This window comes from Tachyglossus aculeatus, chromosome 23 (assembly GCF_015852505.1).
Source record: "Tachyglossus aculeatus isolate mTacAcu1 chromosome 23, mTacAcu1.pri, whole genome shotgun sequence".
In the NCBI taxonomy this organism is placed as follows: domain Eukaryota; kingdom Metazoa; phylum Chordata; class Mammalia; order Monotremata; family Tachyglossidae; genus Tachyglossus; species Tachyglossus aculeatus.
Window position 1 is genome coordinate 38,182,821 of NC_052088.1, and position 15,467 is coordinate 38,198,287.

Consider the following 15,467-nt stretch of genomic DNA (forward strand, 5'->3'; position numbering starts at 1 on the left):
AATTACAGACTTGTAACACGCGAGTGTGCACTGATCAAACAAATGGCTAGTGCTCTGCACACAGTAAGTGCTCAATAAATACGACTGAATGAATGAATGAATGAATTTAAGTGACTCCGTGCCAAAGCGAGTTTAATTACATATTTATAACATGTTAATGTGCATTGATCAAACAAATGGCTAGTGCTCTGCGCACAGTAAGCGCTCAATAAATACGACTGAATGAATAAATGAATGAATGAATGAATTTAAGTGAATCCGTGCCAAAGTGATTTTAATTACATATTTGTAACATGCGAGTGTGCACTTATCAAATGCTAGTGTAATGTACTATATACTATCCTGTTACCAAGCGCTTAGTACAGTGCTCTAGACACAGTAAGTGCTCAATAAATGATTGAATGAATGAATGAATTTAAGTGAATCCGTGCCAAAGCGAGTTTAATTACATACTAGTAACACGCGAGTGTGCATTGATCAAACAAATGGCTAGTGCTCTGCGCACAGTAAACGCTCAATAAATACGACTGAAGGAATGAATTTAAGTGAATCCGTGCCAAAGCGAGTTTAATTACATATTTGTAACACGTGAGTGTGCATTTATCAAATAGCCAGTGCTCTGCACACAGTAAGCGCTCAATAAATACAACTGAACGAATTAATGAATGTAAGTGAATCCGTGCCAAAGTGAGTTTAATTACATATTTGTAACACGCGAGTGTGCATTGATCAAATAAATGGCTAGTGCTCTGCGCACAGTAAGAGCTCAATAAATATGACTGAATGAATGAATTTAAGTGACTCAGTGCCAAAGCGAGTTAATTACATACTCGTAACACGCGAGTGTGCGCTGATCAAATAAATGGCTAGTGCTCTGCATACAGTAAGCGCTCAATAAATACGACTGAATGAATGAATGAATGAATTTAAATGAATCCGTGCCAAAGCGAGTTTTTAATTACATACTTGTAACACGCGAGTGTGCATTGATCAAATAAATGGCACTTCCATTAGCCTGGCTGTGCAGGTGTGTCCTGGGTGTGGGCCAGGATTCCAAGGAACGTGATCCTTCCCTGGAATTTCTGACCTGGACAAAGCCTCTTGTGAGCCTGGACCTAACTGTGACTTCTGAAAACGGCGGTTACTTTTCCATCTCTCTGCATTTACTTTGTCTTCCTCACTTGGGAGTTACTTAGCACATTCGTCCGCGCAGTTTCTCCGGGAATTGTGTCCGTCTCCGGGCAACTCAATGGGAGGAGTTAGCCTGACTATCCCCGTTTTGGAAATGACGACAATCATTCAGATGGTTGAAGACAATGAAGATAATAATGATGGCATTTTTGAAGCGCTTGCTATGTGCCAAGCACTCTTCTGAGCATTGGGGCATTCATTCATTCATTCAACCGCATTTATTGAGCGCTTACTGCGTGCAGAGCACTGTACTGAGCGCTTGGGAAGTCCAAGTTGGCAACACAGGGAGACGGTCCCTACCCGACAGCGGGCTCACGGTCTAGAAGGGGGAGACTTCCACCTTCCACCACAGGCTCAGAGAGAGAGACTATAGAAGCAGCGTGGCTCAGTGGAAAGAGCCCGGGCTTTGGAGTCGGAGGTCATGGGTTCGAATCCCGACTCCGCCACATGTCCGCTGTGTGACCGTGGGCAAGTCACTTCACTTCTCTGAGCCTCAGTTCCCTCATCTGTAAAATGGAGATGAAAACGGTGAGCCCCCCGTGGGACAACTTGATCGCCTTGTAACCTCCCCAGCGCTTAGACCAGTGCTTTGCACATAGTAAGCGCTTAAGAAATGCCATCGTTATTATTACCGCGCAGGGAGAGGGGAACCGAACCCCCTTTCTGAGCTCATCCCGGGAGGCTGGAAGGGCACGTGCGTTTATATCAGTTAATTTATTTATTTTTATTAGTGTTCGCCTCCCCCTCTAGACCGTAAGCTCATGGGCAGGAAATGTGTCTAGTTTATTGTTATACTTTCATAATAATAATAATAATGGCATTTATTAAGCGCTTATTATGTGCAAAGCACTGTTCTAAGCGCTGGGGAGGTTACAAGGTGATCAGGTTGTCCCATGTGGGGCTCACAGTCTTAATCCCCGTTTTAGAGATAATAATAATAATAATAATAATGATGGCATTTATTAAGCGCTTTACTATGTGCAGAGCACTGTTCTAAGCGCTGGGGAGGTTACAAGGTGATCAGGTTGTCCCATGTGGGGCTCACAGTCTTAATCCCCATTTTAGAGATAATAACAATAATAATGATGGCATTTATTAAGCGCTTACTATGTGCAGAGCACTGTTCTAAGCGCTGGGGAGGTTGATGAGGTGACTGAGGCACAGAGAAGTGAAGTGCCTTGCCCAAAGTCACACAGCTGACAACGGGCAGAGCCGGGGTTTGAACCCATGACCTCTGACTCCAAACCCGGGCTCTTTCCACCGAGCCACGCTGCTTCTCTCCCAAGCGCTTAGTACAGTGCTCTGCACACAGTAAGCGCCCGATTAATACGACTGAATGAATGAACGGGTGGTTCCAAAGCCCTTCTCAACCCATTAGGCACTGCTGCGGCCTCGTTGTCCACTGGTCAGTTTGCCATTATTCAGGGGAAAATCTCTAAAACTTTGAAACTTGACGTGCTGAAGTGTCTTTCTTAGCAAAAATACCACAAATTAACTGTTCTCACAGAGACTTTTTCCTAAGAACATAACGCCAGATGGATGCGGGTGTGAATTATTTTGCCCAGACACTTCTATTCTGTACACTTAAAATCTGACCAGTCTGACAGCTCTCAGTGTTTCTCAGTCAGCAAGGAAATCTCAAATGACTTCAGGGACACTTTACCAAATGCATCATCATCATCATCAATCGTATTTACTGAGCTCTTACTACGTGCAGAGCACTGTACTAAGCGCTTGGGAAGTACAAATTGGTAACATATAGAGACAGTCCCTACCCAACAGTGGGCTCACAGTCTAAAAGGGGGCTCACAGTCTAAATGCATGCGCTGCTGAATCAGAAAACTACACCAGGACTCTATGGCTTGGACTCACGAATGGTCTCAAACAAAATGATAGAAAAACAAATACAAAAAGATCCAAAAAAAAGCACTGTATGTGTTCTGTTGTTTTTAACCCACTGGATCTTTTAAATATATGGACTTTCTGAATCCTTAAATAATATATATTTAGACAAGTTACTAGCAATTGTTCTTCTAAACCATCAGTATTCTTACGGGGACACAAAACACTATTCTGATTAGTTTTCACACAAATATGTGTCCTACTTATTGATGGTCTCTTGTCTTAGTGATAAGACTCTCATGTAGGTAACTTAAAGCATCAGACACTCCAAGAGGAGAGGTCTGCCAAGGAACCAAAGACAGATTTCTTTGTATTCTTATTAATGGTAACAAGCACTGCTATGGTACTTGTTAAGTGCTTGCTATGCGCCGAGCATTCATTCATTCATTCAATCGTATTTATTGAGCGCTTACTGTGTGCAGAGCACTGGACTAAGCGCTTGGGAAGGACAAGTTGGCAACATCTAGAGACGGTCCCTACCCAACAGCGGGCTCACAGGCTTGAAGGGGGAGAGACAGAGAACAAAACCAAACATATTAACAAAATGAAATAAATAGAATAAATATGTACAAATAAAATACATAAATAGAGTCATAAATAAATCTTTTAAATATATGGACTTCCTGAATCCTAACTTAAGTTTATCACGTTGGACACAATCCCTGCCCCACATGGGACTCACGGTCTAAGTATGCATGGGGAGGGTCAGTGCTTTTCCAAAATAGTCTTTTACTGTCATTTTATTTGCACAAACCAGAATTTAAAATTTCTCCACTCAAGGAGCAATCTTTTCCATGGCAAACCTTCTTCTCAATATTCCCTCCCAGCCTAGGGTGTTCTAAGGATGCATTTTTTTGTGGTACCTGTTAAACGCTTCCCCACAGCACCTGTATATATGTGTATATGTTTGTACATATGTATTACTCTATTTATTTATTTATTTTACTTGTACATATCTATTCTATTTATTTTATTTTGTTAGTATGTTTGTTTTTGTTCTCTGTCTCCCCCTTTTAGACTGTGAGCCCACTGTTGGGTAGGGACTGTCTCTATATGTTGCCAACTTGTACTTCCCCAGCGCTTAGTACAGTGCTCTGCACACAGTAAGCACTCAATAAATACGATTGACTGATTCTAAGGATAGAAAACGGTCCTGAGAAAAGGTCATTTACAAATTAGGCCACACTGGTCGTCAGGAAAGTTCACGGATAATAATAGAAAGAGTTCAATGACAGGGACGGGGGGAAAAGTTGGCGTCTCCGCAGTAAACACTATTCTACAGATTCAAGGTACGAATTGGAAAAGTTCAAATTGCAGAACTTCGGAAGGCCATTTAAATGGCAAAAAGCGGGAGACAACTCGGCCCCAAAGGGCGAATTTCAGCAAGCTGGAAAGAGACTGCTCTGGAGCCACAAACCTGGCCTTAACCTCTTTCTCCTCACGGACCTTTAAGTGAAGAGAGTAAGGTAATGTCCAATGAAAGACAATTTTCAAACACTTGACCACTGACCCGCTTCATTTATCTAATTAATTCCATTAACTGGTTTATGTTTTGTACGAACAGCCTAAGTGGGACCGTATGGAATCTTTGACTTTCGTACCCACTGCCTGCCCATTGTACAGATGATCAGGTGGTTTTTGTTCTGTGCTGATTCATTAGGTTCCAGGGTAACAAGGGGCCCTCCAGGCCCCTCGTTAGAAATGGTAACCATCAAAATAACAACAATGCTGACTTTGGCCAACAGATTCAACTTACCTGCCAAAATTAGCTGGCAAGAACTCGAGAAATGCATCATTTAGGTAGAGCTGGGTTAGGTTCAACAGCTGGGAAAATCCATCGGGAAGCCTAGTTACAAAAACAACACATTTCACTCATTGAGTCATTTTTTTTTTTTTTAGGAGCAATAGTGCTATGAGAATGCCTTCTCTCCCAATAATAGCAGTAGTCGAATATAGTTCACAGCACTGTTGCCAATAATCCTAGTAGCCCTTCTTTAAAAATACTTTCCGATAACTACATATTACCTATGCATTCTATTATATTTAAAGACACCCTATTTGCCACAACTGAGCCGGCTAGTTGTTTACGAAGGGAAAAGAATAGGTTTTTTTTTTTTTTTTGAGCAATTGCGCTATGAGAATGCCTTCTCTCTTTCCCAATAATAGCAGTAGTCCAATATAGTTCAGAGTACTGTTGCCAATAATCCTAGTAGCCCTTCTTCCAAAATACTTTCCGATAACTACGTATTACCTATGCATTCTATTATATTTAAAGACACCCTATTTGCCACAACTGAGCCGGCTAGTTGTTTGCGAAGTGAAAAGAATAGTTTTTTTTTTTTTAGGAGCAATAGTGCTATGAGAATGCCTTCTCTCTTTCCCAATAATAGCAGTAGTCCAATATAGTTCAGAGTATTGTCACTAATAATCCTAGTAGTCTTTCTTTAAAAATACTTTCCAATAACTACATATTACCTATGCATTATATTATATTTAAAGACACCCTATTTGCCACAACTGAGCCGGCTAGTTGTTTGCGAAGGGAAAAGAATAGGTTTTTTTTTTTTGGAGCAATTGTGCTATGAGAATGCCTTCTCTCTTTCCCAATAATAGCAGTAGTCCAATATAGTTCAGAGCACTGTTGCCAATAATACTAGTAGCCCTTCTTTAAAAATACTTTCCGATAACTACATATTACCTATGCATTCTATTATATTTAAAGACACCCTATTTGCCACAACTGAGCCGGCTAGTTGTTTGTGAAGGGGCAAGAATAGTTTCTTTTTAGGAGCAATAGTGCTAAGAGAATGTCTTCTCTCTTTCCCAATAATAGCAGTAGTCCAATATAGTTCAGGGCACTTTCACTAATAATCCTAGTAGCGCTTCTTTAAAAATACTTTCCGATAACTACATATTACCTATGCATTTTATTATATTTAAAGACACCCTATTTACCACAACTGAGTGGGCTTGTTGTTTGCGAAGGGGTAAGAACAGTGTTTTTTTAGGTGCAATAGTGCTATGAGAATGCCTTCTCTCTTTCCCAATAATAGCAGTAGTCCAATATAGTTCATTCATTCATTCGTATTTATTGAGCGCTTACTGTGTGCACAGCACTGTACTAAGCGCTTGGGAAGTCCAAGTTGGCAACATATAGAGACAGTCCCTACCCAACAGTGGGCTCACAGTCTAGAAGGGGGAGACAGAGAACAAAACAAAGCATATTAACACAATAAAATAAATACAATAAACATGTACAAATAAAATAAATAAATAAATAAACTAAATATAGTTCAGAGCACTGTTACTAATAATCCTAGTAGCGCTTCTTTAAAAATATTTTCCGATAACGACATATTACCTACGCATTCTATTATATTTAAAGACATCCTATTTGCCACAACTGAGCCGGCTAGTTGTTTGTGAAGAGGCAAGAATAATAATGACGGCGTTTATTAAGTGCTTACTATGTGCAAAGCACGGTTCTAAGCACTGGGGAGGTTCCAAGGTGATCAGGTTGTCCCACGGGGAGCTCACAGTCTTAATCCCCATTTTCCAGATGAGAGAACTGAGGCTCAGAGAAGTGAAGTGACTCGCCCAAAGTCACCCAGCTGACAATTGGCGGGGCCGGGATTTGAACCCATGACCTCTGACTCCAAAGCCCGGGCTCTTTCCACTGAGCCACGCTGCTTCCCCTAAGAACACATTAGCTTTTGGATACTCTAGAAGAGGGACTAGTGTGGCACACCCAATTACGAGATTACGCCGGTGGCAATGATAATAATGTTAATGATAACAAAAATAATTGAATTTGCTATGAGTTTACTATATGCCAAGCACAGTACCGGGAGGGCAAGTCACTTCACTTCTCTGCGCCTCAGTTCCCTCATCTGTAAAATGGGGATTAAGACTGTGAGCCCCCCGTGGGACAACCTGATCACCTTGCAACCTCCCCAACGCTTAGAACAGTGCTTTGCACATAGTAAGCACCTAACAAATACCATCATTATTATTATTATAGGTTCCCAGACTGAGCCCCCTCCTTCCTCTCCCCCTCCTCCCCCTCCCCATCCCGCCCACCTTATCTCCTTCCCCTCCCCACAGCACCTGTATATATGTTTGTACAGATTTATTACTCTATTTATTCATTTATTTATTTTACTTGTCCATATCTATTCTATTTATTTTATTTTGTTAGTAAGTTTGGTTTTGTTCTCTGTCTCCCCCTTTTAGACTGTGAGCCCACTGTTGGGTAGGGACCGTCTCTATATGTTGCCAACTTGGACTTCCCAAGCGCTTAGTACAGTGCTCTGCACACAGTAAGCGCTCAATAAATGATTGATGATGATGATGATACTTGTACATATTTATTCTATTTATCTGATTTGGTTTATACGTTTTGTTTCGTTGCCTGTCTCCCCCTTCTAGACTGTGAGCCCGCTGTTGGGTAGGGACCGTCTCTCTATGTTGCCAACTTGGACTTCCCAAGCGCTTAGTCCAGCGCTCTGCACAAAGTAAGCGCTCAATAAATACGACTGAATGAATGAATTGGCGGAGCCGGGATTTGAACCCGTGACCTCTGACTCCAAAGCCCAGGCTCTTTCCACTGAGCCACGCTGCTTCTCCGCCAGGTCTCCCGATACATTTAAACCACGGTTTGCAAATTGGGTTCTGCTGATGGTGGGCAGCTCGTTGAGATTCTACCTCCTGGGGATCGAGCCCGCCGCGACAGACTATCCTGTGCTTCAGTGGCTTCTACAAGGATCGTTTTTCTCACGTTTTTCCCCCTCTGGGGGATTAAAAAAAAAAACACCCAACCCATTTCATTTCGTGATATTTAAGACATCTGTTCTGGAGTAAATACGAAACATGAAATCTTGCTCGAAAAAAAATCCCTGTTATCGACAACTCCGGTTATACGGAGGATGGCTCAGGAAGAAAACCCAGCCCTTCGAGGTGAGGCCTCCTTGCTGGGAGTGAACCAGACGACTTGGGAAACGCATCAATCAATCAATCAATCAATCGTATTTATGGAGCATGAACTCGGCCAGCCAACACAGCCGGGGTGAGGGAATATTTTCGTTCCCGAACGTTGCGGGAGAAACCATCGACGACGACCTTCCTTCCTCCCTTCCTTCCTCTCCCCCTCGTCCCCCTCTCCATCCCCCCCATCTTACCTCCTTCCCTTCCCCAAAGCACCTGTATATATGTATATATGTTTGTACATATTTATTACTTTATTTATTTTACTTGTACATATCTATTCTATTTATTTTATTTTGTTAGTATGTTTGGTTTTATTCTCTGTCTCCCCCTTCTAGACTGGGAGCCCACTGTTGGGTAGGGACTGTCTCTATATGTTGCCAATTTGTACTTCCCAAGTGCTTAGTACAGTGCTCTGCACACAGTAAAGTGCTCAATAAATACGATTGATTGATTGATTGATTGAAAGAAGGATTTCTGGCATCGTGGCCGGGAGGAAGCATAGCAACGACTAGATGGATGGACTGTGGAATCGCCACCGGCTGCCCGCAGCCGCGAAACAAGGAACCGGGACACCAGGGACAGCACTTACTTGGAGATGGGGTTGACGCTGGCCTCCACAATCGTCAAAACTTTACAGTTCTTGATGTTTTCCGGAAACTCCTGTATCCCTGGAAGACGAATATCGGAGAAGATGTTTACTGGTATCTAAGACAGCTGCCGAGACTAAATCGATGAATCGAAAGTCAGCTGGCCTCTGCCTAAATGGAAACCTAAACCAAGCGTGACAAGGAGCGTACGAGACTGTGAGCCCGCTGTTGGGCAGGGACCGTCTCTATAAGTTGCCAACTTGGACTTCCCAAGCGCTTAGTACAGTGCTCTGCACACAGTAAGCGCTCAATAAATACGATGGATTGATTGATTGAGAACATTGATGCTTACCGTAATCTCCCAAGTGCTTTGTACTGTGCTCTAAATAAATAAGACTCATTGATTTTTCACGGTACGTGCTTTTATTTTGATCTCCTCCGGTGGAGTGCACACTCCTTGAGGGCATAATATTCATTCACTCATTCATTCAATCGTATTTATTGAGCGCTTACTGTGTGCAGAGCACTGTACTAAGCGCTTGGGAAGTACAAGTTGGAGACATATAGAGACAGTCCCTAACCAACAATGGGCTCACAGTCTAGAAGGGGGAGACAGACAACAGAACAAAACATGTGGACATGTGGACCTATATACATATCTGTATATATGTATATATGTTTGTACATATTTATTACTCTATTTATTTATTTATCTTACTTCTACATATCTATTCTATTTATTTTATTTTGTCAGTATGTTTGGTTCAATCGTATTTGCTGAGCGCTTACTGTGTGCAGAGCACTGTACTAAATGCTTGGGAAGTACAAGTTGGCAACATATAGCCCGGGCTCTTGCCACTGAGCCACGCTGCTTCTCTACTGCACACAAAGTTGTATTTTACAAACTGCAGCCTACAGGTCGAAAATAAGAGTTTAATGCACCTGGAAGCGGTGAGCTGTTTAAACGTCCTACACTTGGTAACCATTACTTGGTAGAACAGTGCTTTGCACATAGTAAGCGCTTAATAAATGCCATTATTATTATTATAGTGCTCCGCACATAGTCAGTGCTCAAAAAGCATCATCAACTGACTGAGTGCTTGTAAATCTGGACAGGTTCTAATGCAAAAATAACATTTTAAACCTCTCTATGAATGAATGAACCATAAAAAAAAGGCTCATTTTGTTCAGAATACTACTTGGCACATTCATTCATTCACTCAATCGTATTTATTGAGCCCTTACAGTCCATCTCTGTTCCCTTTTGCGAGCACTCTACGGCCTTTCCCCTGTCCTCGGCTCCCTTTCCTTCCTTCCAACCCAAATGGATTCCTTGGGAATTTTTTATGGTGTTAATTACGCGCTTACTCGGAATCACGCGCTGTACGTGGTCCCTGTCCCACAGAGAGCTCACCTTCCTAATCCCCGCTGTACAGATGAAGTAACTGAGGCCCAGAGAAGTAAAGTGACTTACCCAAGGTCACACAGCAGACAAGTGGCAGAGGTGGGATTAGAACCCAGGCCCATGCTCTTTCCACTAGGCCACACTGCTTTGCCACAGCATTTCCCCAGTGCCAAAAACTTACGAAATTGTAACGACTATTCGGTTCTGGGGTCCTTTCAGAGATGCAGTGCTGTCGGATGACCATATTGAAAATCTGCCCGTCGGAATCTACACAAACTTGTACTTCCCAATCGCTCAGTACAGTGCTCTGCACACAGTAAGCGCTCAATAAATACGATTGAATGTATTTACTGTATTGAGCCTGTATTGAATGCAGGCTCCTCCTCCCCCTCCCATCCCCTTACTGTGGGGGTTCCCCAAGGTTCAGTGCTTGGTCCCCTTCTGTTCTCGATCTACACTCACTCCCTTGGTGACCTCATTCGCTCCCACGGCTTCAACTATCATCCCTACGCTGATGACCCCCAGATCTCCATCTCTGCCCCTGCTCTCTCCCCCTCCCTCCAGGCTCGCATCTCCTCCCGCCTTCAGGACATCTCCATCTGGATGTCTGCCCGCCACCTCAAACTCAACATGTCCAAGACTGAACTCCTTGTCTTCCCTCCCAAACCCTGCCCTCTCCCTGACTTTCCCATCTCTGCTGACGGCACTCCCATCCTTCCCGTCTCACAGGCCCGCAAACTTGGTGTCATCCTCGACTCCGCTCTCTCGTTCACCCCTCACATCCAAGCCGTCACCAAAACCTGCCGGTCTCAGCTCCACAACACTGCCAAGATCCGCCCTTTCCTCTCCATCCACACCGCTACCCTGCTCGTTCAAGCTCTCATCCTGTCCCGTCTGGACTACTGCACCAGCCTTCTCTCTGATCTCCCATCCTCATGTCTCTCCCCACTTCAATCCATACTTCATGCTGCTGCCCGGATTGCCTTTGTCCAGAAACGCTCCGGGCATGTTACTCCCCTCCTCAAAAATCTCCAGTGGCTACCAATTATTCTGCACATCAGGCAGAAACTCCTCACCCTGGGCTTCCAGGCTGTCCATCCCCTCGCCCCCTCCTACCTCACCTCCCTTCACTCCTTCTCCAGCCCAGCCGGCACCCTCCGCTACTCTGCCGCTAATCTCCTCACCGTACCTCGCTCTCGCCTGTCCCGCCGTCGACCCCCGGCCCACGTCCTCCCCCGGGCCTGGAATGGCCTCCCTCTGCCCATCTGCCAAGCTCGCTCTCTTCCTCCCTTCAAGGCCCTACTGAGAGCTCACCTCCTCCAGGAGGCCTTCCCACACTCAGCCCCTTCCTTCCTCTCCCCCTCATCCCCCTCCCCATCCCCCCTGCCTTACCTCCTTCCCCTCCCCACAGCACCTGTATATATGTTTGTACATATTTATTACTCTTTATTTATTTTACTTGTACATATCTATTCTATTTATTTTATTTTGTTACTATGTTTGGTTTTGTTCTCTGTCTCCCCCTTTTAGACTGTGAGCCACTGTTGGGTAGGGACTGTCTCTATATGTTGCCAACTTGTACTTCCCAAGCGCTTAGTACAGTGCTCTGCACACAGTAAGCGCTCAATACGATTGATCGATTGATTGATTGAATGAATGAATAAACACTGCTCCGTTTCTTTCCCCTTAGGAAAAAGGAAGAACTAACAGTTCCTCTATTGGCCGTGAGAAAACTGGCTGATAAAGGGCTGTCAACTTCTTCTTGCCCTGACTTTTCCCCCTCTCTGTTCCCTTTTTCGAGCACTCTACAGCCTTTCCCCTGTCCTCGGCTCCCTTTCCTTCCTTCCAACCCAAATGGATTCCTTTGGAATTTTTTATGGTGCTAATTACGCACTTACTCGGAATCAGGCGCTGTGCGTGGTCCCTGTCCCACAGAGAGCTCACAGTCCTAATCCCCGTTGTACGGATGAAGTAACTGAGGCCCAGAGAAGTGAAGTGACTTACCCAAGGTCACACAGCAGACAAGTGGTAGGGGTGGGATTAGAACCCAGGCCCGTGCTCTTTCCACGAGGTCACACTGCTTCGCCACAGCGTTTCCCCAGTGCCAAAAGCTTACGAAATTGTAACGACTATTCGGTTCCGGGGTCCTTTCAGAGATGCAGTGCTGTCGGATGACCGTATTGAAAATCTACATAAACTTGTACTTCCCAGTCGCTCAGTACAGTGCTCTGCACACAGTAAGCGCTCAATAAATATGACTGAATGAATGAATAAACACTGCCCTGTTTCTTTCCCCTTAGGAAAAAGGAAGAACTAACAGTTCCTCTATTGGCCGTGAGAAAACTGGCTGATAAAGGACTGTCAACTTCTTCTTGCCCTGACTTTTCCCCATCTCTGTTCCGTTTTCCCAGCGCTCTACGGCCTTTCCCCTGTCCTCGGCTCCCTTTCCTTCCTTCCAACCCAAATGGATTCCTTGGGAATTTTTTATGGTGCTAATTACGTGCTTACTCGGAATCAGGCGCTGTACGTGGTCCCTGTCCCACAGAGAGCTCACCGTCCTAATCCCCGCTGTACAGATGAAGTAACTGAGGCCCAGAGAAGTGAAGTGACTTACCCAAGGTCACACAGCAGACAAGTGGCAGAGGTGGGATTAGAACCCAGGCCCGGGCTCTTTCCACTAGGCCACACTGCTTCGCCACAGTGTTTCCCCAGTGTCAAAAACTTACGAAATTGTAAAACCCCGACAATGTTTTGGGCTAAATCCTGCTCCGTCTCCTGAGGCTTCCATCAATCAATCGATAGCATTTACTGAGCGCTTACTGTATGCAGGGTCTTTATGGTTTGTCATTCCGAATTCCTCTAAATGTGCATGGGAATTCCGAGCAGGGGACCTTTCTTTATTTTGGATTAATTATGCCCAGTTCCAAGAGAGCAATGAGAAGCAGCACGGCACAGCGGACAGACCCCAGGCCTAGGAGTGAGAAGGTCCTGGGTTCTAATCTCGCTTCTGCCATTTGTCTGCTATGTGACCCTGGGCAAGTCACTTCACTTCTCCGGGCCTCAGTTACTTCATCTTTAAAATAAGGATTTAGAGTGTGAGCCCCTTGCGGGACAGGGGCTGTGTCCAATAATAATAATAATAAGTTTGGTATTTGTTAAGTGCTTATTATGCGCAAAGGGGAGGATACAAGGTGATCAGGTTGTCCCATGTGGGGCTCACAATCTTAATCCCCGTTTTACAGATGAGGTAACTGAGGCACAGAGAAGTGAAGTGACTTGCCCAGAGTCACACAGCTGACAAGCGGCGGAGCGGGGATTTGAACCCATGACCTCCGACTCCAAAGCCCGGGCTCATTCCACCGAGCCACGCTGCGTTGCTTCAGTTTTTCTAGAATTGATCCGAGGGCAGGGAACAGCTCTCTTCCCTATGCCCTGATTCTCCAGGCTCCAATCAATCAATCAGTCAATCGTATTTATTGAGCGCTTACTGTGTGCAGAGCACTGTACTAAGCGCTTGGGAAGTACAAGTTGGTGACATATAGAGGTAGACTGCCGTGCGGAAAGCGGGCATTCCCCATCGCCAGGGCAGTTTGGGATGACGGATGATCGTCTCCCCCTTCTAGACCGTGAGCCCGCTGTTGGGTAGGGACCGTTTCTAGATGTTGCCAACTTGGACTTCTATTTCAGTGCAGTGCTTAGTACAGTGCCTGGCACCTAAGTAAGCACTCAGCAAAAACCGCAATTGGTATTATCAGTACTATCAGGGCGCCGCGTGCCCACGGGCACTTTTGAATAAGCATTATTTATTTTACTTGTACCTATCTATTCTATTTATTTTATTTTGTTAGTATGTTTGGTTTTGTTCTCTGTCTTCCCCCTTCTAGACTGTGAGCCCACTGTTGGATAGGGACCGTCTCTAGATGTTGCCAACTTGGACTTCTACTTCAGTCCAGTGCTTAGTACAGTGCCTGGCACCTAAGCAAGCACTCAGCGAAAACCGCAATTAGTATTATCAATACTATCAGGGCGCCGCGTGCCCACGGGCACTTTTGAATAAGCATTATTTATTTTGCTTGTACCTATCTATTCTATTTATTTTATTTCGTTAATATGTTTGGTTTTGTTCTCTGTCTCCCCCTTCTAGACTGTGAGCCCACCGTTGGGTAGGGACCGTCTCTAGATGTTGCCAACTTGGACTTCTATTTCAGCCCAGTGCTTAGTACAGTGCCTGGCACCTAAGTAAGCACTCAGCGAAAACCGCAATTAGTATTATCAATACCATCATGGCGCCGCGTGCCCACGGGCACTTTTGAATAAGCGTTATTTATTTTGCTTGTACCTATCTATTCTATTTATTTTATTTTGTTAGTATGTTTGGTTTTGTTCTCTGTCTTCCCCCTTCTAGACTGTGAGCCCACCGTTGGGTAGGGACCGTCTTTAGATGTTGCCAACTTGGACTTCCCAAGCGCTTAGTCCAGTGCTCTGCACACAGTAAGCGCTCAGTAAATAAGATTGAATGAATGAACGAGGAGGCCGATGGCGCTAATCAAGGCAGGAAACGACGAGTGCTTGGATCAGCGTAGAAGCAAATTCGGATGGAGGGGAAAGAGCGGATTCTAGGGATGTGGTGGTGATAGAACCGACCGCACCTGGTGACAGATTCTATCTCCCCAGCACGCGGAGTTACGTTTCAGAGAAGAAACCTTCGTGGTCCGATGCCCACCGACGTCGTGACCCCACTCTTTTTTCCACCCCTGTGATGCTTGGAAAAATCAACTTCAATTTCCTCCTCAAAATCTGGGGCGGGGGGGGTGGAATTTCGCAGCCACGGGAGTGAAGACGGTATCAGTGGAAAGAGCACGGGCTTTGGAGTCAGAGGTCATGGGTTCGAATTCCGGCTCCCGAATCCGGTCTGCTGTGTGACCTTGGGCAGGTCGCTTAACTTCTCTGAGCCTCGGTTCCCTCTTCTGCAAAATGGGGCTTAAGGCTGTGAGCCCCACGTGGGACGAACTGATCACCTTGTATCCCCCCCCAGCGCTTAGAACAGTGCTTTGCACGTAGTAAGCGCTTAACAAACGCCATTATTAATCCACAAACCGGGCGGACTCCCTTTTTCGCGGTCTCAGTTCAGCCCGTGGACCTATGTAGCAGAGAGCTTTCGACGTGGTGCAGAAAATCGCCTCGCCTGTTTCAGGTGGCTGAGGTTGGAAAATGGCTTTCCGCGTAGCGGCTTCTTTCCAGGTTGCGGGAGGGGACGTCTGCAGTGCTCTAATTTGCAGGTGCTCTAATCTTAAAATGAGTTGTGTATGGGTCAAGGACGGACAGGTGGAAAGATGAACACAGGACTCTGGCCTGAGAGACGGGAAACTCCGTCCTATTATCGACTCCTCTCCGGC

The 15,467-nt window shown here is 45.0% G+C and overlaps 1 protein-coding gene across 1 annotated transcript in view; it reads right to left on the reverse strand.

Moving 5' to 3' along the window:
• Positions 1-15,467, reverse strand: part of ERBIN (erbb2 interacting protein) — a 231,367-nt gene that overhangs the window by 91,862 nt on the left and 124,038 nt on the right. The window contains 2 exon segments of the mRNA XM_038765465.1: positions 4,850-4,939; positions 8,669-8,747. Of these exon segments, the coding sequence (XP_038621393.1) occupies positions 4,850-4,939; positions 8,669-8,747 (169 nt within the window).